Here is a 21878-nt window from a genome sequence, read left to right on the forward strand (position 1 = left end):
ACTAGTTAATCATTTTTATAAAAAAATATAAGCAAAGTTTCAAGTGAGGACTCAATTAAATTCCCCTTCTTGGGAAATAAAAAATAAAAAAAAGGAGTCAATTAAAATCTTGATCTCATAATTACATCAAGTTGGTGGTGTAACATGAAGGTCAAGTTGATTGGTTGTCAACATTATTAAGGCCCATCATTATAAAGCATTTCTTTTTTTTTTTTTAATTATTTGGTCAATCATGATAAGCAATGTTGAATTAGTGCCACAAAAGTTGTTCAATGATAATGTTGATGATGCTTTGCTATGATGGACGGTGACAATGATAACTATCAATTAACCGGTCCCGTTTTGATTTGATTGTGCTTTAGACTTTGCATGAAAATCTCATTTAACCAAAATTCTTTAGTTCCAATCGCGCTCGTTTTTCCAAATTTCAAACCCCAATTCAAGACTTCTCCTGTTGGTAGGGTGACCAAATATATCATTCAAATCTAAAAAATTTTCAAGGTCATGTTCCCACCGTTACAAAATTGTCATGGGAGCAGTTACCGTGTTTGGAAAAAACAATGCACTTTAATTTTATGAAAAACGTTTTACATTATTTTCTAAGATAAAAAATAGTTGTAGTGTTTTAGAAACTTCCTTTATAATTAATACTAGATGGCACAAGTGTTACATCTTTAGTCCCTATAGCAAAATTATGAAAAATACAACTCACGTATTTTTTTTTCTTAAATTATTATGATAAGACCATTAATATGTTATTTTCTCAATTATATTACATTTATTTTCACATGTAATTAAATAAACTAATGTAAAAATAAATAACAAAACGATAAGACAAATTGACATGAATTGCAACCCTAACCCCATTACAAAACTTGAGAGTCAAAATTTGTGGACATGAACCGCAGGCAGGATGGACCCAAAATTGTTGGGTCCAAGTCATCACCCATTTTAAAGAGTAGAACTAGAAATCCTACTTCAAAATAGTAGAAAAATCAAATATACAACGTGCGGTGCTCATCATCATCATCGTGATTTGACCTTTTTTGCATAAATTTGTTGACCTAATCCTCCAACTCACCATCAGTTGGACTCATTCCAAAGTAGTATTTTAGAATATGCCTGAGCGAACCATTTTTTACACTGTAGGATACTCAGTTAGTGGTTCATCAAGTTCGACATATCCCTCTTCCGCTGGTAAAATGAGATGTAGTCTTTGAAAGTTAATAGCTATCACGCCTGCAAAACAGTGAAATAGAGGTTAAAGGTGAAGCCGGGGTACCCCGGCGTTCACACTCCGATGCTCAAGTTAGCAAACTCAAGCTTTTATGGCAAAGAGAGCTAGCTAGCCCTCTGTAAATTAGGGTTTTAAGGTTGAAGAAAACCTCTTTTTTGGAGTGTGAGTGTCTTAGGGCAAATGAGAGCCTGACGGAGAATGAAACCTAGGCGCCTTTATATATGGAGTACCTTAGCTGCCACGTGGCGTACCCTTTTTTGTTAACGTCCTTTTACCGATTTTATGATTCTTGGGGCCGTTATGTGCATGTTCGTGGCGTATCTCATCTTTTGGAAACGTGGCGCGCGCTGGAGAGTGGTCCGGGGTACCTCTGCAGTAGCTGTCGGGTAGGCGGCTGGGGATCACTGTCCTTGGGACAGTGTCCTTCACTTTTGGCAGAGGTAGCAGGCGGCTGTCCCCCCCTTTTAATACGATGTTCTTGATTCCTAATTATGACAAAATCAAATAATATCTTTTAGGAGGCGAAGACGTTTCTCATGGCGGATATTCTCGGTGGATTCTCTTGAGTCGGACCTGCCGGGTACCTCGAGTTACGTGGGATACCCCGATCTATGTGGGGTACCCCTAATTGTGCGGGATACCTCTATTTGTGTGGGGTACCTCTATTTGTGTGGGGTACCTCTAATTGTGCAGGGTACCTCTATTTACGCCGGGTACCTCTAATTGCGCAGGGTACCTCTAATCATGCGGGGTACCTCTAATCACGCCGGGTACCTCTAATCATGCGGGTACCTCTAATCAGGCCGGGTACCTCTAATCACGCGGGGTACCTCTAATTACGCCGGGTAACTCTAATCAGGCCAGGTACCTCTAATCACGCCGGGTACCTCTAATTATGCGGGTTACCTCTAATCAGGCTGGGTATCTTGAATTATGCTGGAGTTATTCCGGGTACCTCGAATTATACGGGGTACCCCAGTCTATGCGGGGTACCTCGAGTTACTCTGGAGTTATGCGGGGTACTTCTGACCGTGCCGGGTACTTCAAATCATGGCAGGTACCTCTAATCGTGTGGGGTACCCTAATCATGTCGGGTACTTCGGATTGCACTGAAATTATTCCATTCGTCGACACGTGGCGTTCTACTATCTTTCTTATTTTTCCCCCAAACAACCTGCATACTCTATGGCATCTATGCATTGGTTATGGTTGTGCAGAGGTAGTAAAATGAGTCATGACACGATTATATAACATGATTTTAATGTATTTGTGTTGATAAATATTGAAAATTATCTCAATTAAAAAATGAATCTCACTTTTTCGTCAAATTTTCTGCTAGATATAAAACTACAAACGCCATTGATATTTGCTCATGTATGATGTCTTCTCATACGACAGTCAAATTATCTGCACTATGATACTTGTCTCACAAACAATGATACAAAAGTAACGAAGATAATATTGATTTGAGGACTGAAATGAAAGAAGAGAGTAAAAAAGGCGCACGCGCACGCAAATGTATAATGAAGGGACATGTCAATCTCCCATCATTTTGCTTGCTGCAAAATATCTTTGATTAACAGCTTGATGTTAAGGTAAGAAGACCCCCCTTCTTCTATTGCTGTCTTTGCCGTCTCCCCATACTCTCTAGCTCTTCTTCTCCTCTCATCTCTTTCTTCCCCTTCATCCATGAGCATGTTAATAGCCTTTTTGACATCTTCCTTCTTCACCGGCACCCCATTCCTCTCTTCATCGGCTAAACTTGGTGGACGTTCTGCCCCAATCGTCACACCAATCCTCAACACTTGCACAACCAACTTCTCATTGCAAAACTGATCTGCGAAAAATGGCCAGGTGACCATCGGCAAGCCATTTGAAACCGCTTCTAGCACTGAATTCCAGCCGCAATGTGTTAAGAACCCTCCAATTGCAGGGTGTGACAATATCACCACTTGAGGAGCCCAACCCCGGATCAAAAGTCCTCTCCCTTCAATCCTTTCCTCAAACTTTTCTGCCAAAAGCCAATCCTCTAACCCTTTTGCTTGATCTCCGGGTCTTATAACCCAGATGAATGGCTTCTTTGTTGCTTCTAAGCCTAAACCAAGCTCTATCAGCTGTGTGGTTGAAGAATCACAAAGACTTCCAAGACAAACATAGACTGCAGAGCCTGGTTGCCATGAATCAAGCCACTTTAAGCAACCAGAGCCATCATTGGAAGTCTTGTCACCTCTCTCAAGTTTATCAATGTCTTCCTTGTTGCACAATGAAACAGGACCAACACACCAAACTTTTCCATCTCTTGCATTCTTGTATTCTTCAACATAAGCAGGCTCCATCTCTTCAAATGAATTCACAATGACCCCATAGGATGCCATTTCAGCTGCCAAAATTGGCTCACCAAAACTTTTCAGTTTCAGGATTTCGGGTAGCTGAGCTTTAGTTATTTCAACTCGATCAGGCAATCCAGGCACCAAAAAATATTCTGAATCAGAGGAAACACTCTCATGAGCCTTGGAAACACTCAAGCTGTGCAAACACAAAAGACAAAAGCAAGAAAAACCATGGAAAACAATCCTTGGAACATTGAACTTGCAGGCAGAAGAAACTGTCCAAGGCAAACACACGTCGGAGATTAAGCAGCTTGGCTTAGGTTGTATCTCCTTGAACAAAGTTTCCAACGGCAAACGCAGCATTTCAATTGCAGCGAAGAACTTAGGGAGCAAGGCCATCGAAGGAAGCTTGTCCCAACTCTCACAACCTTCAGGCAATCCTACTTCTTGACATGGAAAATAAAACTCAATGACTTGGATACGTAACCCAGATTGTATCCCACGTTCTATAACGTTTTGAAACCGGGCTGCATTCATTGGTGTGGTGACAATGGTTACAAGGGCGCCATGCTGTGCCAACAATCTTGCAATGTCTATCATGGGAATCATATGGCCCTGAGCAAGAAAAGGAAATAAGATGAAGTGAAGTTGGCTACCAGCTTGGGATGCCATGGCAGAGTTTCTCTTCCCAATGGGACTTTGCTCCTGCCTGTTGGTGATGTTTATAGAATCAATAATGCCAGTTTTGGGAACTTAGAATAATGCATTATTAAAGATGACTTAAGTGTGAGTGATAAGGGTGGGGTGGTCCTGGTGGAGATCGTCATGACTTAAGTGTGAGTGATAAGGGTGGGGGGGTCCTGGTGGAGATCGTCTTCACATTGCTTCAGGAAAATACTGTATCTTTTTCTTCTCATGGCAGAGTTTTCTTTGTTTTCAACTCAAAATTAGAAACAGACAGCTGCTAACGTAACCCCCACCACTTGAAGTGACATTTGTCGATTTCCATTTATAAATTGAAACAAATGTCCATTTTCTATGGTACTTCATTGGTTAGTGGGATTAAACGCCTTCCAGTCATTTTGAGACGTATTTCGCTGGAAGTGAAAGACCTCATTCTTTTCTTTGCTGGACAGGTTGTTGTTTTTTGTTTGACGTCAATCGTTTGGTTTATTCGAGAGGCGATATTTTAATTTTGAGATGAATGGGTCGTCTTCTTATTTAAGTTTACGTTAGAGCTGTGTCGAGAACGGGGCTATCACAGGTGGCATCACGAGTCTAAAGACATTTGTAACACCACAAACTTAACACGTGTAAGAAACGTGTCAAATGGAAAGGCGACTAACTCATTCACAAACTTTGGCACCAAACTCGTGCTCTGTAATGAAATTTCTCTTGAAAATTCAATTCATTCTTGGGGTCTTAAAATCAACAAACTACTAAAAAAAAATCCCTTGGAACGAAATAATCGAAGTCTTGAAACCAGAAATTACAACTCAAAACCAAAATATATTTACATAAAATTGGTAATATTCTACATTGTATTTTTCGTTCATTCATATCACAGTCCAGAATCAAATTATTTCGTGCAGCTAAAATGGATTTTCCGAAGGAATATAGAAAAAAATTTTGAGCAGCAGGCAAAAGAATGAAATTTTGAGAGGGGTCAACAATGATGGCATTCTGAAAAGTGATTATCAAGCTCTGAAAATTAAAGAAGAGAACTATATCAAAGATGATCAACATAATCCATCATATTTAATAAAACTAGGAAATTGAACTTGTGGAATCCGAATTAACAATTAAAATCAGAAACAAATCACAGCATCTAAATGAATTAAGGTTGTCTTTAGTACTAAAGTTGGAGAAGCTACAGCATTAATATTCGATAAATATTAGCTGTTATTGCTTAAAAACTAAATTGATTTTTTATCTCTCTTATCTTGCGTATGGACATCACATTTTTCATTGCTCACCTTATTTTGCTCGCTGCATAATATCTTGGATTAACAGTTTGATGTTAAGGGAAGAAGATCCCCCTTCTTCAATTGCTCTCTTTGCCATCTCCCCATACTCTTTAGCCCTTCTTCTTCTCTCATCTCCTTCTCCTCCTTCATCCATGAGCATGTTAACAGCCTTTTCCACAGCTTCCTTCTTCACTTCATCCGCTAAGTGTAGAGGGCGTTCCGCCCCAATGCTCACACCAATCCTCAACACTTGCACAACCAACTTCTCATTGCAAAACTGATCTGCGAAAAATGGCCAGGTGACCATCGGCAGGCCATTTGAAACCGCTTCTAGCACTGAATTCCAGCCGCAATGTGTTAAGAACCCACCAACCGTAGGGTGTGACAATATCACCACTTGAGGAGCCCAACCCCGGATCAAAAGTCCTCTCCCTTCAATCCTTTCCTCAAACTTTTCTTCCGAAAGCCATTCCTCTAGCTCTTTTGTTTTATCTCCGGCTCTTACAACCCAGATGAACGGCTTCTTTGTTGCTTCTAAAGCCTAAACCAAGCTCTATCAGTTGTCTGGTTGAACAATTACAAAGACTTCCAAGACAAACATAGACTACAGAGCTCGGTTCCCAAGAATCAAGCCATTTTAAGCAAACAGAGCAATCAATTGAAGCCTTGTTGCCTCTCTCAACTTTATCAATATCTTCCTTGTTGAAAAATGAAACAGGACCGACACACCAAACCTTTCCACCTCTTGCTTTCTTGTATTCTTCAACATAAGCAGGCTCTAACTCTTCAAATGAATTCACAATAACCCCGTAAGATGCCATTTCAGCTGCCAAAACTGGCGCACCAAAACTTTTCTTCTTCAGGATTTCTGGTAGCTGATCTTTAGTTATTTCAACTTGATCAGGCAAACCAGGCACTTAAAAGTATTCGGAGTCAGAGGAAACACTCTCATGAACCTTGGAAACACTCAAGCTGTGTAAACACGACAGACAAAAGCCAGAAAAGCCGTGGAAAACAATCCTTGGAACGTTGAACTTACTGGCAGAAGAAACCGTCCAAGGAACAACATGTCAGAGATTAAGCAGCTTGGCTTAGGTTGTATCTCCCTGAACAAATTTTCCAATGGCAGTTGCAGCATTTCGACTGCAGAGAAGAACTTGGGGACCAAAGTGATCGATGGAAGCATGTCCCAATTCTCGCAACCTTCAGGCAATCCAACTTCTTGACATGGAAAACGAAACTCAATGACCTGGATAGGTAGCCCGGATTGTATCCCTCGTTCGATAACATTTTGAAACCGGGCTGCGTTCTTTGGTGTAGTGACAATGGTAACAAAGGCGCCTTGCTTTGCCAACAACCTTGCAATGTCTATCATGGGAATGATATGGCCCTGAATAAGGAAAGGAAACAAGACGAAGTGAAGCTGGCTACTAGCTTGGGAAGCCATGGCAGAGTTTCTCTTTCGAATGGGACTTTGCTGCTGGTGATGTTTTTAGAATCAATAATGCATTTGCTAGAGATGGTTTTTGACAGATAGGCAAGGCAATAAGGGATGCCGTTGAGATTTTTGCACTGTATTCAAAGAAGGGACCTCATGCCCGTAAGGTACCACCACCATATGAAGTGTCATGTCACTCGTGTCGTTTCCCGAATTAAAGATTCTGAAAAACGTGGGCTCATTGATTGAAACCCTTTTCCATTTTCGATATTCTCCATTGGAAAGTTTCTGCAACTTATTTAATTGTATTACAATCTTTATGAGACAAAACCAGGAGGTGAAGGTTGTTGAGCATGTCTCCCAGACCATAATAAATATTTATCATGAAATTGCCCGTCAAAGCATTACTGGGTCTATTATTTGCATTCATCATATTCTTGATGGAAGTTTAAACTCATATTCAAAGCATTACTGGGTCTATTATTTGCATTCATCATATTCTTGATGGAAGTTTAAACTCATATTTCACCCATTTGGTTAATGGAATGTAATCAGATTTATGCAACACCATTGACCTTGTCAGCATAACGTCTTTCTTATGTTAGTAAGATGCAAATCAGCCCCAGCTCAAGACAAATTCACAACACTATGAAGCATATAAAAAACTTGCGCCTTCGTTACAACATAGAACTTTCCATTATTTTCCCGATGTAGATGAGGAAGTTGACCAACTTCCTCATTCTTAAGTCTCATCTGCGATTAAATAGAACTAATAATTTACATACAGTGGATAAGCAACAAAGTCGGATCCACAAAAAACTTCAACAAACATGTGCAATTGCAGAGGGCCAAGTTTAGGTCAGCCTGTAAGTTCCTCCATCAAGCCCTGTTGAGCAAGGAAAACCTTGAGGCATGAATAGTGTTACAAGGAATGGAAATGTTTTAACGCCAGCATCTGAAGACACAATTTTAGAAACAAGTTAGAGAGGCACTCACTCTTGAGATGTATGGCTCCGCATCAGTTCTTTTGAGAAAGTGCATCGAGTGGCGGGCAAAATTGGCTGCCTTGTCACTCACAACTATTCCTTCACCGAGATCATCAAGGACCCTCACCTTGATGTAGGGGTCTTTTGGTGGCACCATATCCTTTGCAGAAACAAGAACATTAGCTTTAAAAATCTGGTTTATTAGCACAATTTTGATCAAGCTATATTCAGAAATTGGATATTGCAATACTCAATCCACCTTAAAATCAGCAAATTTCAATTTCGAGAACATTTACATCGCTATTCACAATTATCTTACAGAATGGCTAAATAACATACTGCTCCTTCAATGACCAGATGTGCTTCTTTTTACTTTGCATGCATTTCGTTTCATAACCTTTTCTTACAACAAGTGACATTATCAATTGATACTGAAAGCAAAATGTTGTTGCCAAACCCCTCACTTTCTTCATCTGATAGATGTACTTTTGTCATTAGTAAACCAACACTCAGGCTTTCTGAACCATTTTCATGACTTTTCTGTGGCATCCACTAGTCATCAATTACATACCAAGTTCACCAATTGTGCACTCTTATAATCAGAAAGTTTAATTCATATGAGCAAGAAAGAAAGGAGTTACCACATTCAAGTTAAGATCCACTTTCGACATGTATGATTCCAATGCTGCAGAATGTCTCTTAAAATAGTCCTTTTCCAAGTGACTGAGTTTTTCTTGAATTTCTTCGGGCAGCTCAAAGAGCCTAAGCCCAACTGTCCATGCCAAATTCTGTATCATTTCTGCTCGGTTGTACCTATATGACCATAGACCACGAGCTAGAGTTACTGACACAATGGAAAACCTCAAATTAAACAAAGAAACTAATTATAAGAACGTTGCTTACAGAAATAACATAGCATTAGAGAATACTTACACGTATGCCATCAGGCAGCGTTTGTTGCGAATTAGAGAAAGGTGGTTGATAAGTGCTCCATAGTGATCTGCATTTCTTGTTGTTTGAAAATCCAATCCTTCTTCCTGCATTTTCCTAACACAAGCATAAATCTACGAAGTAAGTAAAAAAAAAAAAAAAAAGGTATGCAATTACTCATCGTATCAAAAGAAACACCAAGGATTCATACCAAATGATTACCTTATCAAGGACTGAAGCGCGAGGAAATTTTCACTGCATTCTTTAATTACTTCATTTAAAAGCTCATCCTGCAAAATCACATAACAAAGACCAAATTTCAAGGTTAGCAGAAATAAACCTAAAATACTCATCAAACAGTTGATAACCACAGCACAATGTAACAATAATACAAAAGTGGAGAACTTGAAAACATTCAGAAAAGCTAGTTGTACAATGAATCAATAAACATAAAATCACCCACTTCATAATGCATGCATTAAATCAAAAGCTTGAGCATGCCCTTTTCACACGACACGCAAAAACAGAAATCAAGAAACAAAGAACACAACTGAATCGAAATTACATTGAAATGCGTGAGCTGGCCTTTTTCACCACTTGCAAGTTCCTTTACCAGTCGGCTTCCCAATCTTCCGTGCATTTCTTTTCCTTTCGAGATCCTGAATTCATTCAAGCATTTCATCAAACATCTTACATGCGCAAAAACGGACGTACATGGCACATCAGCACAGAGATCAATAGATGCATCAAAGATAATATTTAATAAAATACCCGTTATGGCTGTTTGTTTGGCGAGATCGAAATAGTGAGAAAATGGATCAAAATGATCGAATTCATTCTTAGGCATGTGATCTAACTTCTGGTCATCGCTTTTGGCGGGGAAGTTTTTGAAGCTTTTCAAATTTGGCGCTCAAATGTTTTTGGGTGACGGTGCCGTTTAAGTAACAGTGTTTGTGTTTGTGTTATTTTATTTGATTTTAGTTGTAGTATATCCTGTCAACAAGATAAAAGCGCATTTAAAATTATTAGTCTTTGAACTTCAAAAAATTAAAATATTGGTCTTTTGTTTTACACTGATATTTATTGTAGAAATCATTTTTTAATGAATTATTTCCTCATAATTTGATGACTGACTGGTACTAGTTAATCATTTTTATAAAAGAATATAAGCAAAGTTTCAAGTGAGGACTCAATTAAATTCCCCTTCTTGGAGAGAAAAAAAAAAAGGAGTCAATTAAAATCTTGATCTCATAATTACATCAAGTTGGTGGTGTAACATGAAGGTCTAGTTGATTGGTTGTCAATATTATTAAGGCCCATCATTATAAAGCATTTCTTTTCTTTTCTTTCTTTTTTTTTGTAATTTTTTAATTATTTGGTCAATCATGATAGGCAATGTTGAATTAGTGCCGCAAAAGTTGTTCAATGATAATGTTGATGATGCTTTGCTATGATGGTGACAACGCTAACTATCAATTAACCGGTCTCGTTTTGATTTGATTGTGCTTTAGACTTTGCATGAAAATCTCATTAACCAAAATTCTTTAGTTCCGATCGTGCTCGCTTTTCCAAATTTCAAACCCCAATTCAAGACTTCTCCTGTTGGTAGGGTGACCAAATATACCATTCAAATCTAGAAAATTTTCAAGTTCATGTTCCCACCGTTACAAAATTGTCATGGGAGCAGTTGCCGTGTTTGGAAAAAAAGAAGGAAAAAAACAATGCACTTTAATTTTATGAAAAACGTTTTACATTATTGGAAAGATGATTTTGATGCTTTGGTTTTTTCTAAGATAAAAAATAGTTGTAGTGTTTTAGAAACTTCCTTTATAAATACTAGATGACACAAGTGTTACATCTTTTGTCCCTATAGCAAAATTATGAAAAATACAACTCACGTATTTTTTTTTCCTTAAATTTTTATGATAAGACCATTAATATGTTATTTTCTCAATTATATTACATGTATTTTCACTTGTAATTAAATAAACTAATGTAAAAATAAATAACAAAACGATAAGACAAATTGACATGAATTGCAACCCTAACCCCATTACAAAACTTGAGAGTCAAATTTTGTGGACATGAACCGCAGGCAGGATGGACCCAAAATTGTTGGGTCCAAGTCATCACCCATTTTAAAGAGTAGAAATCCTACTTCAAAATAGTAGAAAAATCAAATATACAACGTGCGGTGCTCATCATCATCATCGTGATTTGACCTTTTTTGCATAAATTTGTTGACCTAATCCTCCAACTCACCATCAGTTGGACTCATTCCAAAGTAGTATTTTAGAATATGCCTGAGCGAACCATTTTTTACACTGTAGGATACTCAGTTAGTGGTTCATCAAGTTCGACATATCCCTCTTCCGCTGGTAAAATGAGATGTAGTCTTTGAAAGTTAATAGCTATCACTTCACCTGCATACTCTATGGCATCTATGCATTGGTTATGGTTGTGCAGAGGTGGTAAAATGAGTCACGACACGATTATATAACATGATTTTAATGTATTTGTGTTGATAAATATTGACACAACTAATAAATGAACTGATACAACACGTCACGACATGATAAATAATTTTATTGTATGCGTGTTGGATCACTTCAATATGATTAGACATTTATGACATGAATAATAATTTATCAATTCATCATTTTTTTTGATGAGTTAGTATCTATTAATTTTTGTGTTGTAATGATTTAATTTTATATTTGTTGGTTTATATAATTAAATTCTTAGATATATCTTGGAGTGTTTATATGTTGTTTATTATTATTTTTTATCATACGTTTTATTTTTATTTTACTTTTTAACAATTGAATTATGATAATATTTTCATTAGTAATTAGGTTGTTAGCTATGTAATCATGTAATTGTGTCATAATCATGTAATCGTATCAAACAACATGTCAAATGTGTCTGTTTATTAAGTAGGTCATATTCGTGTTTGAATTTTTTAACATGCGTGTCCGTGTTTATTTAAATTTGATACAACATGCTTATACCAAAATGTGAATATGACACAATTACATGAATTGTCGCCTCAAATTTTGTATGGTTTTATTTATTGTACCTCTAGTTGAATCATTAAAAATCGGATAATCACTTTTGTTCCCCTCAAGATAAATCTAACGCATTTTCTTGTTTCACTAATGTAGATTGGATATATATATAGTTTTTGTTTTTGTTAGCATCATTGGTTTGGTTCGGGAGAAGAATAGGAGAAAGTGACTCGCGGTATCCATAAACCCATAAATTTTTGACATCTTATTGAGGCTTTAAATCTGAACTATATTATAGTTTTTCTTGAAAGCATGTACTGATACTTTGGATTCGATTCATGATAACTTTGAGGGAAGTGTGTGTAACTTTTTAGATTTATTCTTGCTTGTTGCTTTAATCTCTTTTATTGACATAAATAGAATTCGATATTATTTCTTTAATATCTTTTAAAGATTGGAAAACGGTAAACATTAGAAGAGATCTTGCTTTGTTAAGAGAGATGTGAAATTTATTTTGGCCGTTTCATAATAAATTGAGTTTTAACTTTGGAAACACAAGTTTAACATAGCATATGCGAATCACATGGCAATTAATTTACAATTGCTATGTTATTTAATCGAATAAGTAACTATATATCAACAAATTTGTTGACATGTCAATATACTCTTCAAGTCAATCATCAACAATAATTTAATATGTAACCATGAGCAAACAATTTGATTGGGATAGTATAAATTTCTACATATTTTTTCAATTACGTTGTTTTGACTTGTACAAGAAGAATTCTCATTCTTTTACATTTGGACTAATAGACTACATTAATGACCTTATAAAATAAAGCAAATCCTACTTTACTTCTAAGCAACTAATTTTGAATTTCTCAAAGAGAAATTTGCAAGAATCTTACATTTCTGTATGGCTATCACTCCTTTTTTCTTTTTTTTTTAACATTCTTTTCTTTTCGAATGTCACATCTAGCTATGCCATTGTGTTCCAATAATTCACATCCATCGCATTTTCACTTAACAAATAAAATGCCATTTTAAACTCTAATCAATTAACAACGTAATCCAATGATTAATAATTGATGATGATATCAAAAATGCCAGCAATAAATATTGTTTAAACAAAATGTTTATCACTCTCATTAATTAAAAGGCTTTAATCCAACAACTCATGGAAAATTAATTGTTCATAGAAAATTATTAAACAGAAGTGATTAACAAGAAATTTAGAGACACTTTACCAATTTCGGTGGTAAAACAAATGCTGTTACAACCTTTTCTATTTCCAAGCGATTCTATTCTTTATCCAAAAATTTATCCACTAAATCAATCCCAAAAATTATCACTTTAAAATTATGTTTGTAACACCTTTTTTTTTTTCCTATTTTTCCCCTCCTTATCTCCTCTCTGAACTTGTTTAAAATTAAAGATGGCAATTTGTGCTATTGTGTTATATACGATATAACTTATTCATTAATTTTGTCGAAACTTCAAAATATAAATACAACTCGTTTATTAATTATGTTAATCATGTTAAACCATTTAATATATTGAATACATAAATAATTAAAAATGAATTTAAAATATAACAAACATGTTAAGATTATTTTTTAAAGTAGGTCACAAATAAATTAACATGATATTAAAAGTTACATAAATAAATTTATGATATAATAAGGATATGACATGAATAATTAACTTAATATTAAGTATAAATATTAGTTAATTTTTTAAATAATATACATGTCATAAATGGATAAATCTATTTAAGTGGTCCAACACAAATATGATGCGATTATTTCTTGTGTCCTATGGTATTAATTTATTTATTGATCTTGTCAATTTATATCAATATAAATTTAATATATATATATATATATATATATATATATATATATATATATATATATCGTGTGTAATCGCATCATGATCTATATTACCACCTCTATTTTAAAATAACAAAATATAAATTAAAGAGAGGCGGCTTATCAAAAGCGTTTGCCTATGCCAGGTCAATAATGTTGAAGAAAAAGAGGTTAACATATAAAAGCAAAATATAGTATGAATTAATAAAATTTGGTTTTTATGTTCAAACTTTCTGACAACAACTTTTATACATAATAATAAGATAAGGATCTCGCATTTTTAGTGCACAATCAAACAAATCTCCCCTTCCTTTAAAAATAATTAACATATTAACTCAAGCCAACTGGGAAATTTACATAGAAAGGCCATACATAATATATAATTATTAAAAAATATATTAATTTTACTTATATAACCAAAAAAAAGGGAAAAAAAAGCCGTTTGATAGAATTATTGTTAATGTTGCGTTTATTTACCGGATTAGGGAATCGAAATCTAGAATAAAAATCATTAATAATATTTACTTCGCAAAATAAAGTCAGAAATTGAAATCGTAATCGTGAGACTCACCACAATTTGGGAATGAGGAATGGGAGGAATGAGTCTCTCATTCCTTTAATTGACCATTTTACCCTTCCCTAAAATTAAAAATGCCCACTTTGTCTTCATTTATAATCAATTAATATATTATTATAATTAACTAATTAATATATTAAAATTAATTAATGTGTTAATATATTAATAACAATAATTAGGGTAAAAGTTTATTTTATCCATATATTTTAAGATTAGTACTCATTTAGTCCCTGTATTTTTTAAAATGCCTCAAAACATCCATACTCTTAAATTATTGACATATCTGCTGCTACTTTTTGTTTCTTTTTACTTATTTTTATAATATTACTCTCTTACAATAATGTTTCTTTTTATTAATTAAAAAATTAAATTATCAATTTAACCCAAAAATAAAATAAAAACAAAAAAAATATATATTAAGTTTTGTGAAAGCTTACATGTGTCCAAAAAATATTTTATTGTAAAAATAATTAAATTACCTTTTTTTGGACGTTATTAAAAAAATTAATATATTAACTCCTCAGCAGTGTGTTTCAAAAAAGTAACATATATTAATTTTGTTTCTATTTTAATTTTTGAGATTAAATTGATAATTATTTTTTTTCTTTTTACTAATGCCCAAAAAAATTATTGTAAGAGGGTAATATTATAAAAATTAAGCCAAAAGCAACAAAAAGTAAGAGGAAATGTACTAATAATTTAATGTTAGGGATGTTTTGAAGTATTTTAAAAAATTTAGGGACTAAACGGGTATTGATATTAAAATATAGGGACTAAACGAGATTTTATCCCAATATTTATTAGTAATTATAGTTTTTGAATAAATAATCACAATAATTAATATATTATTATTATGATTAATTAATTAATATACTCTTTAATAATTACTAATATAATTATTATAATTAATTCATAGATTATTATTAACTAATATAATTATTATAATTAAAGAGTATATTAATTAATTAATAATATATTAATATATTATTAACAATAATTATTAATAATTATAATTTTCAAATAAATAATCACAACAACAACAACACAACAACAACAACAACAATAATAATAATAATAATAATAATAATATTATTATTATTATTATTATTATTATTATTATTATTATTATTATTGTTATTATTATTATTAACTAATGGCATTTTAGTGACTTGAAACAATTTAGCTTATTATGATTCCGATTTCAAGATAAAATAAACATATAAATGAGATTACAGTCCATTTTCATTCTAATTCTAACTCATTCTGATTATTGACAAGTAAACGCAGCATGAATTTCAACGACAAGTAACCCCGATCATAATTTGGATTTGATTAACAAATTTATCTAAAATACTGGGTTGGGATGTAAATTTCCCTATACAATTAAAGAAAGTTTGAAAATATTGACTGAGTTGCGTTACTATGACCATTTCCTTTTTATCTTTTCTTTCTAAATATAAATAAGAGCTCTTGTACACACAAGGAGAAGAAGAGGACTGATTATATTTTCATCAGCTAGCAGATAGAACGGTCCAGAGAGAGAGAAACTGATCAAGTTCAAGCCATGGCTGGTCTGCAAAGATCTGCAGTTTCATTCAGAAGGCAAGGCTCTTCAGGTCTTGTTTGGGATGACAAGTTCTTAAAAGAATTAAATCAAGAAATTGAAAATAGCAACAGCAAGCAAAAAGAACAGGAGCAGGCAGCAGCAGCAGTTGAAATATCATCATCGCAACAGGACCAGCAAGAGCAGCAGCAGCAGCCACAAGTTGATGTTAAGCCTCCGAGATCAGTCAACACTACCATTGAAAGAAGCCGATCCAACGGCGGCGGCGGCGGCGGCGGCGCTGGAGCAAGAGGGTACCGCACCGGCAGAGTCTCTCCGGCAATCGAACCTCCTTCTCCTAGGGTTTCTGCATGTGGGTTCTGCAGCGCTTTTGCTAATAAACCCCCCAAGAATAACACTCATGCCAAGAGAACCGGTAAGCGTAGATCACGACCGTTCTAGATATCACATGTTCTGAGGCCACCACCGGAAGTGGAATATTCCGATGAGCTTGGGAATATTGTTTATTATTGTTTGTGCATTTATAGGTTGGCAGGGTTTTGCAGTTCGGTTCGGTTAAATCCAGTTTAGTTTATCTCACGAACAGAAGTGAGATGTAGGGAGTTTTGAAACAAGAACGATAGTGTTATTTTTTAAATTTTAACTTTTGCCTTTTAGATCATGGATTTTTTGTTCTGTTTTTATGTTCTTGTGGTTCTGATGGGATGTAATTATGTAAATATTGTTTGTTTCTCGAGAAATTCTCATCTTTGTACATAGAAAATCTTGATTGGGATGCCTCTCTCTAGTTTAGGATCTCAAAATTCTAATCTTTTTCTTTACTAAGGAACTTCATCTAAGTCTTTGCTAGAATTTATCCGTTGATGAGATGTTGATATTGAATCAAGCTAGTTTAGTAGTTGGTTAGAATCTTTTTGCAAGTACAAATCATTTTTTTCTGAATTGGGATCTCAATTTCAGCTATACAAGAGCAGAGGAATCTGTACAATTCTGTTTGCTTTGGGCAGAAAATTTGGTATTCTTGGGATCCCCAAAGGGATGAAAAAAAGGGTAACCTAGAGTTTAGGTTGTTGCATTTTTTGTCAACTAATGCACTTTTCACACACTAATGTAGTCAATGTGAAACCCACCACTATCCAATTATTCATTTATTTACTTGCTTGATGTGATGAAGGGACCAATTTGGGAGCCCAGACATGACCCCTGAGATACACAATTAAATAAAAAATGGCCCACTTGTGATGCTCTGCCTGCTTGCTTGGGCATGTTGAGATTTGTTGTGAATTGATCCTTTGAGATTATCACATTTCGAGTCATCTAGTTATTTCAAATATGCAGCGTCAATGGGAAACTGTTCAAAGAAAGATGACACTTAATTTGTAATTTGAAATTTCGTTTTAAGAAGAAAGTTGTAGAACTTTTTAAATATAATTTTTAAATAATAACGTTATCCCTTTATCCCAATTATTATGATACGTGATATGTCATTATTTTATTAGTTCAAGTAATAATTAATTATTAAATCTTATAATTTATAATTCAAATGCTGAAATTTTGTTAATAATATATTAAATGAAATATAAATTATCTTAACATCACTTAAAAAAAAAAAAAAGCCCGTTGAGCTGCCGACATATCATCACCGGCCATCATAGAAAACTGAGAAAGAGTGGTTCAGAAGCTTACACGTACTTGGAGTGGCAAATAAAATTTCCCAGAATTAAAAATTATTTTAAATTATTTTACAATATTATAATGTTTCCTAGAGGTTAGTTGGTACTTGCCTATTTGCTAATTGGCTTTGTTCAATTTTAACTCCATTGTTTCTTTAAACTTCTTTTTTTAGATAATCTCCATGTTCGTCGGGTCATTTTCAACTATTGGAAACGTGTTACCTGTTTAATGGATGAGGTCCCACTAAGATTTGGACCCCAACAAGCTGCGCCCACTATGATCATTTTTATCAACCAGATTGCATGCATCATTTATCATGAATGCTGGATCTTTTAATCTAGGCCATATCCTTTGATAAAAAAGCCCTACATAATTTATGTCCTCTGGAACCTCCACTTTTCAAAATGACATTTAATCAATTCATTGTTGATGGTCCAGAAAACATAATATTTCATATATCTAAAATGTACTGTTCTTGATATTGGGTCCAACTATATAATCTGTCAATAGGTAGATGATCAGAAAATTAATAAAATTAATAAAATTAATAAAATCATAGTACAATATTTCGAGATAACCATAGTCACAACTCAAAATCTACTATTAATTATTAGTGGTTTTTTTTTTTCAGTATTATTTTGATTAGGAAGGAGTAGCTGAGTTTAGATAAAGTACAATAAATAAGATACTATGATAATGTGGCCGAAAATTCCTACCTAATAGAAGTTGAGTGCGACACTCACTTGAACATGCTCTCCGTATTTTGTCGAAAATATGATGTTGAAAAAGGCGTTTGGCCGTGAGTTGGGAGTTTTAAAGTGTGTTTTTATAAGCATATTTTTCAGAATCAGTTTTAATAAATTTTGAAAAGTCAATTTTTACCGAGACAACTATTTCTAGTTTTACAAAATATCTTTCACATCGAAACTCTTTTCTCTTCTTTGTCTAGCGTTTGACATTTATTGTGTAATGCAGTGATTCGACTATTCTATATTATCATTTCCTAATACAATTATCTTTTGTTCACATGCTTCAACTTCACTGTCTAAATGATATTTAGTATTATTAAGCTTGTTAATTGTATGTATCATGACTTCATCATGGTTACAAAACTATATGGATGATGATGACGATGCACTGTCTAAAGGCTTAATTAAATGGCTAACATAATAAGTTGATCCTATTTCTTTTTTAGCTCATGCTATAGCTTCATGAAATGTATAAAAACCTCTAAAATGCGGATTCAGATAATTGGTTGTTAAATCAACTATCTCATTCCAATATCTATATATGTTTTGTTGTCAACCTTTAACTAATACATAAAATACAAAATTTTTACTGTCTGCTTACTCATTAATTTGTCTAAATTAATGCATGAATGAATCAAGTATTTTTATTTTATCCTATGGGTCATGAAAACTCCTCAAATTATCTAAAATGTATTGCTTGCTGTTTAATAATTTAAATTTACTTCTAAAATTTAAATTTGTTCTATAATGGTATGTTTGGCATGTGGTATTGCATGGTATTATATTGTGGGCCCAGCATTAGTTAAAATATACCTAGGTTTGGTGATCAAATTGATTGCATTGAGCAATATTAAAATGCAACTTTTGCCGCATTATCAAAACCCGAGCCCCTCCTCGTGACTAGGCTGTAAATATATATAAATTAATTATTTTTAAATAATTTAATAAATTAATAATACATATTTAAATATGAATAAATTTGAATAATATTAATTTAATAATAATATATTATTATTATTATTATTGCATATACTACAGACAATTTATTTTGGTAGTGATTATGTTATAACAATTGTATCACTTTATTATTTTATGATTATCTTGTGGTATATGTAAACTTTTATTTTATCATCTTAAGATAATTTTTTAACCAATCTTGTAGATTTTAACTATTTATTTATGTTATTATATTATTTAAAGATTATTTGATTAAATTATTTGGTTCAATCTTTATTTCATAGATTATATATTTAAAAGATATCAAAAAATAAATGTTATGCATTCGAAAATTTTAAGCTGTAAGCTTCAATCTTTATAAAGAATTATGATATTTTTAAACATTTACGCTAAAAAAAATTTGTTAAATTTCTAAAATTTAATACTTCTATATTTAGCATTTTTTAAGTAGTAATAAATATTATTTTCTAAATATGTAATTTAAATTAATCACAAAAACATTAGTACAATACAGTGTAACACTAAAATATAATATAATTAAAATCTAATACAGTATACTGTAACACCAAATATTATATAACATTATTATAATACAATGTTAATGTACTACAGCGTAATACAATACACCAGCATTAAAATAATGAAATACAACATAATATAATACAATGTGTTAAATGCACCCTAAGGGAACTGTTTAAGTGTTATTGTTCAAAATTAACAAATTGCTCCATTCCTGCAAAAAAAAAAAAAAAATCATTGAATAATTAGTCTGGAATAGCTAAAGTATTATTTTTACCTACTATATGTTCAAAGTTTATTTTACATTCTTGTCTTGTTAATTGTTATTACCTCTAAAAAAATATATCCAACATTTACTAGTAAAAGAATTTTTTTTAAATTTTTTGTAAAATTATATAATATTATTACAATTTTCTTATTTTTAAATATATGTATAAATGGAATGAATTTTAAAAATTTATTATTCCTAAAATTTTTTAACTCTGTGCGAAATTTTCTACTTTCTATTTCTATAAATTTACCACTCGTGTACATAGCTATTTCTTCTTTTTTCTTTTGGACTATCTTTATTTGGCTTTTGTAATAATATTCTTGCCCATCCTAAACTACTCGCATTAGTTTGTATAATTTTATAATAATTGTCTATGGGTAAAGTTAACAGCTTAAGATTTCTAATTATTCCTTTTAAGTTCTTGTATTAATTTTATGTCTTCACTATTGAATTATTTCTATTCACTTTTCCTTAATTTATTATATAAAGTTCTTATTAATGTACTAATGTTTAGTACAAATTTTCTACTATAATTTAATAATCCTAAGAACTTTTATAATTCTTTAGTGTCTTCTAACTTGTCTGAAAATTCTAATATTTTAATTTTACTAACTATACATAGTTATAACTCTATAGTTACTTTATCTATTGTTAATCCTAAAAGGTCTTTTTCTTTTTTTTATACGTGTTTGGTATGATTTATCTAATGGTCATAAGTATTTATTTAATCCTATAAACTCTTATAAATTTTTTTATTGTTGTTTGATTTTCCTTTTAATAGATTGATTTTCTTTTAATAGAGTTTTTGAAACTTAAAAGATATTTTGCCTTTCAAGTAAGAGCTCAAATTTTGAGTTTTTAGAAGTCGAAGTTAAATTTTTTTTTAAATGTTAAAATATCTAAAATATTCTCTACTTATTTAATTATTTTATTTTATTTTTTTCACAATATAACTTTAAACAACTTGTCTATTAAAGTAATTTTATAATTTTTAATAAAAGCTTTCATTGACAACCAAACAACTAAATTTTTTAGGGTAAAAGCTCTACTAACAAAAGCCCTACTTGAAAAGGTAAAATATGTACCAAAACCAAATGGAGCTAGTAATTCCATTTTCTTTACTTTGGGTGACTAAACTAGGGCCCTTCACTTTTCTTCTTATAAAGATTATGAAAAAACTAATTTCTAAATGAAAAAACTAATCTAAATTTTCGTTTGGCAGATAATTTATTTTTGAAACCTCAAGTTGTACCATATGTAAAAGTAGAAAATAATGGAAATTTAGTCTTTATATAATTGGTGTAACATTTAAGTAATATAGAGTTTACTATTAGTTTCAAGAAAAATACATATGCTTATGTTGGCATTTCTATTGATTGATTATATTCGATGATAAATTAATTAAGCAAAATTGACAAATAAAGAGGTGCTAATCAAATTAGTCAATTCTCTTGTGGAAGTAAAAAGATTTGAGGTTCAAACATTATTTACATATTTAGGATATTAAGGGCGTGTTTGGAATTGAGGTTGAGCAGCTATAGCTTAAAAGTTACACTACTAAAGTGTTTAATAAACACTAACTACTTTAGCTTAGAAGCTATATTGATATAATTTTTCACTTATACGATAAAAAAAAATTATTATATCTTTAATAATTTTATCAAAATTATTATTTAAAATTTATATATACTACATATTATTAATTTTTGTTTCATAGTTACGACTTTTTTTCTACATGAGTTGTAGTTTAAAAATTACAACATCTCAATCACAAATAGGACCTAATAATATTTTGTCTAA

The 21878-nt window shown here is 32.5% G+C and overlaps 3 protein-coding genes and 1 pseudogene across 4 annotated transcripts; 1 reads left to right on the plus strand and 3 right to left on the minus strand.

The window, feature by feature from the left end:
- Positions 1-2562: 2562 nt before the first annotated feature.
- On the minus strand, positions 2563-4352 carry LOC18037288 (UDP-glycosyltransferase 73C3). Its single transcript, XM_006427168.2, has one exon. The coding sequence runs from the start codon at positions 4237-4239 to the stop codon at positions 2785-2787; it is 1455 nt and encodes a 484-aa protein (XP_006427231.1). The 5' UTR covers positions 4240-4352; the 3' UTR covers positions 2563-2784.
- A 1158-nt stretch (positions 4353-5510) lies between these two features.
- LOC18036686 lies at positions 5511-7268 on the minus strand (annotated as a pseudogene).
- A 360-nt stretch (positions 7269-7628) lies between these two features.
- On the minus strand, positions 7629-9854 carry LOC18036962 (probable DNA replication complex GINS protein PSF1). Of its 2 annotated transcripts, none has more exons than XM_024180665.1 (7): positions 9660-9854; positions 9454-9547; positions 9111-9178; positions 8892-9005; positions 8600-8771; positions 7969-8118; positions 7629-7876 (listed from the first exon to the last, which is right to left on the minus strand). In XM_024180665.1, the coding sequence occupies exons 2-7, from the start codon at positions 9526-9528 to the stop codon at positions 7832-7834; spliced, it is 624 nt and encodes a 207-aa protein (XP_024036433.1). In that variant the 5' UTR covers positions 9529-9547; positions 9660-9854; the 3' UTR covers positions 7629-7831. The 2 variants fall into 2 exon arrangements, with proteins under 2 accessions (XP_024036433.1, XP_024036434.1); XM_024180666.1 differs by having other exon boundaries at positions 7629-7858; positions 9660-9853.
- A 5992-nt stretch (positions 9855-15846) lies between these two features.
- On the plus strand, positions 15847-16671 carry LOC112096799 (MAPK kinase substrate protein At1g80180-like). The gene has a single exon (XM_024180631.1). The coding sequence runs from the start codon at positions 15909-15911 to the stop codon at positions 16347-16349; it is 441 nt and encodes a 146-aa protein (XP_024036399.1). The 5' UTR covers positions 15847-15908; the 3' UTR covers positions 16350-16671.
- Positions 16672-21878: the final 5207 nt, after the last annotated feature.

Source organism: Citrus clementina, unplaced genomic scaffold (assembly GCF_000493195.1).
Source record: "Citrus clementina cultivar Clemenules unplaced genomic scaffold, Citrus_clementina_v1.0 scaffold_7, whole genome shotgun sequence".
Lineage (NCBI taxonomy): Eukaryota > Viridiplantae > Streptophyta > Magnoliopsida > Sapindales > Rutaceae > Citrus > Citrus x clementina.

Coding starts and splice junctions, on each gene's coding strand:
- LOC18037288 (XM_006427168.2), bottom strand. CDS start 4,239: ATGGCATCCCAAGCTGGTAGCCAACTTCACTTCATCTTATTTCCTTTT.
- LOC112096799 (XM_024180631.1), top strand. CDS start 15,909: ATGGCTGGTCTGCAAAGATCTGCAGTTTCATTCAGAAGGCAAGGCTCT.
- LOC18036962 (XM_024180665.1), bottom strand. CDS start 9,528: ATGCACGGAAGATTGGGAAGCCGACTGGTAAAGGAACTTGCAAGTGGT. Junction 9,179..9,453: donor GCCAGCTCACGCATTTCAAT/GTAATTTCGATT, acceptor GTGATTTTGCAG/GATGAGCTTTTAAATGAAGT. Junction 8,772..8,891: donor CGCTGCCTGATGGCATACGT/GTAAGTATTCTC, acceptor ATGGTCATATAG/GTACAACCGAGCAGAAATGA.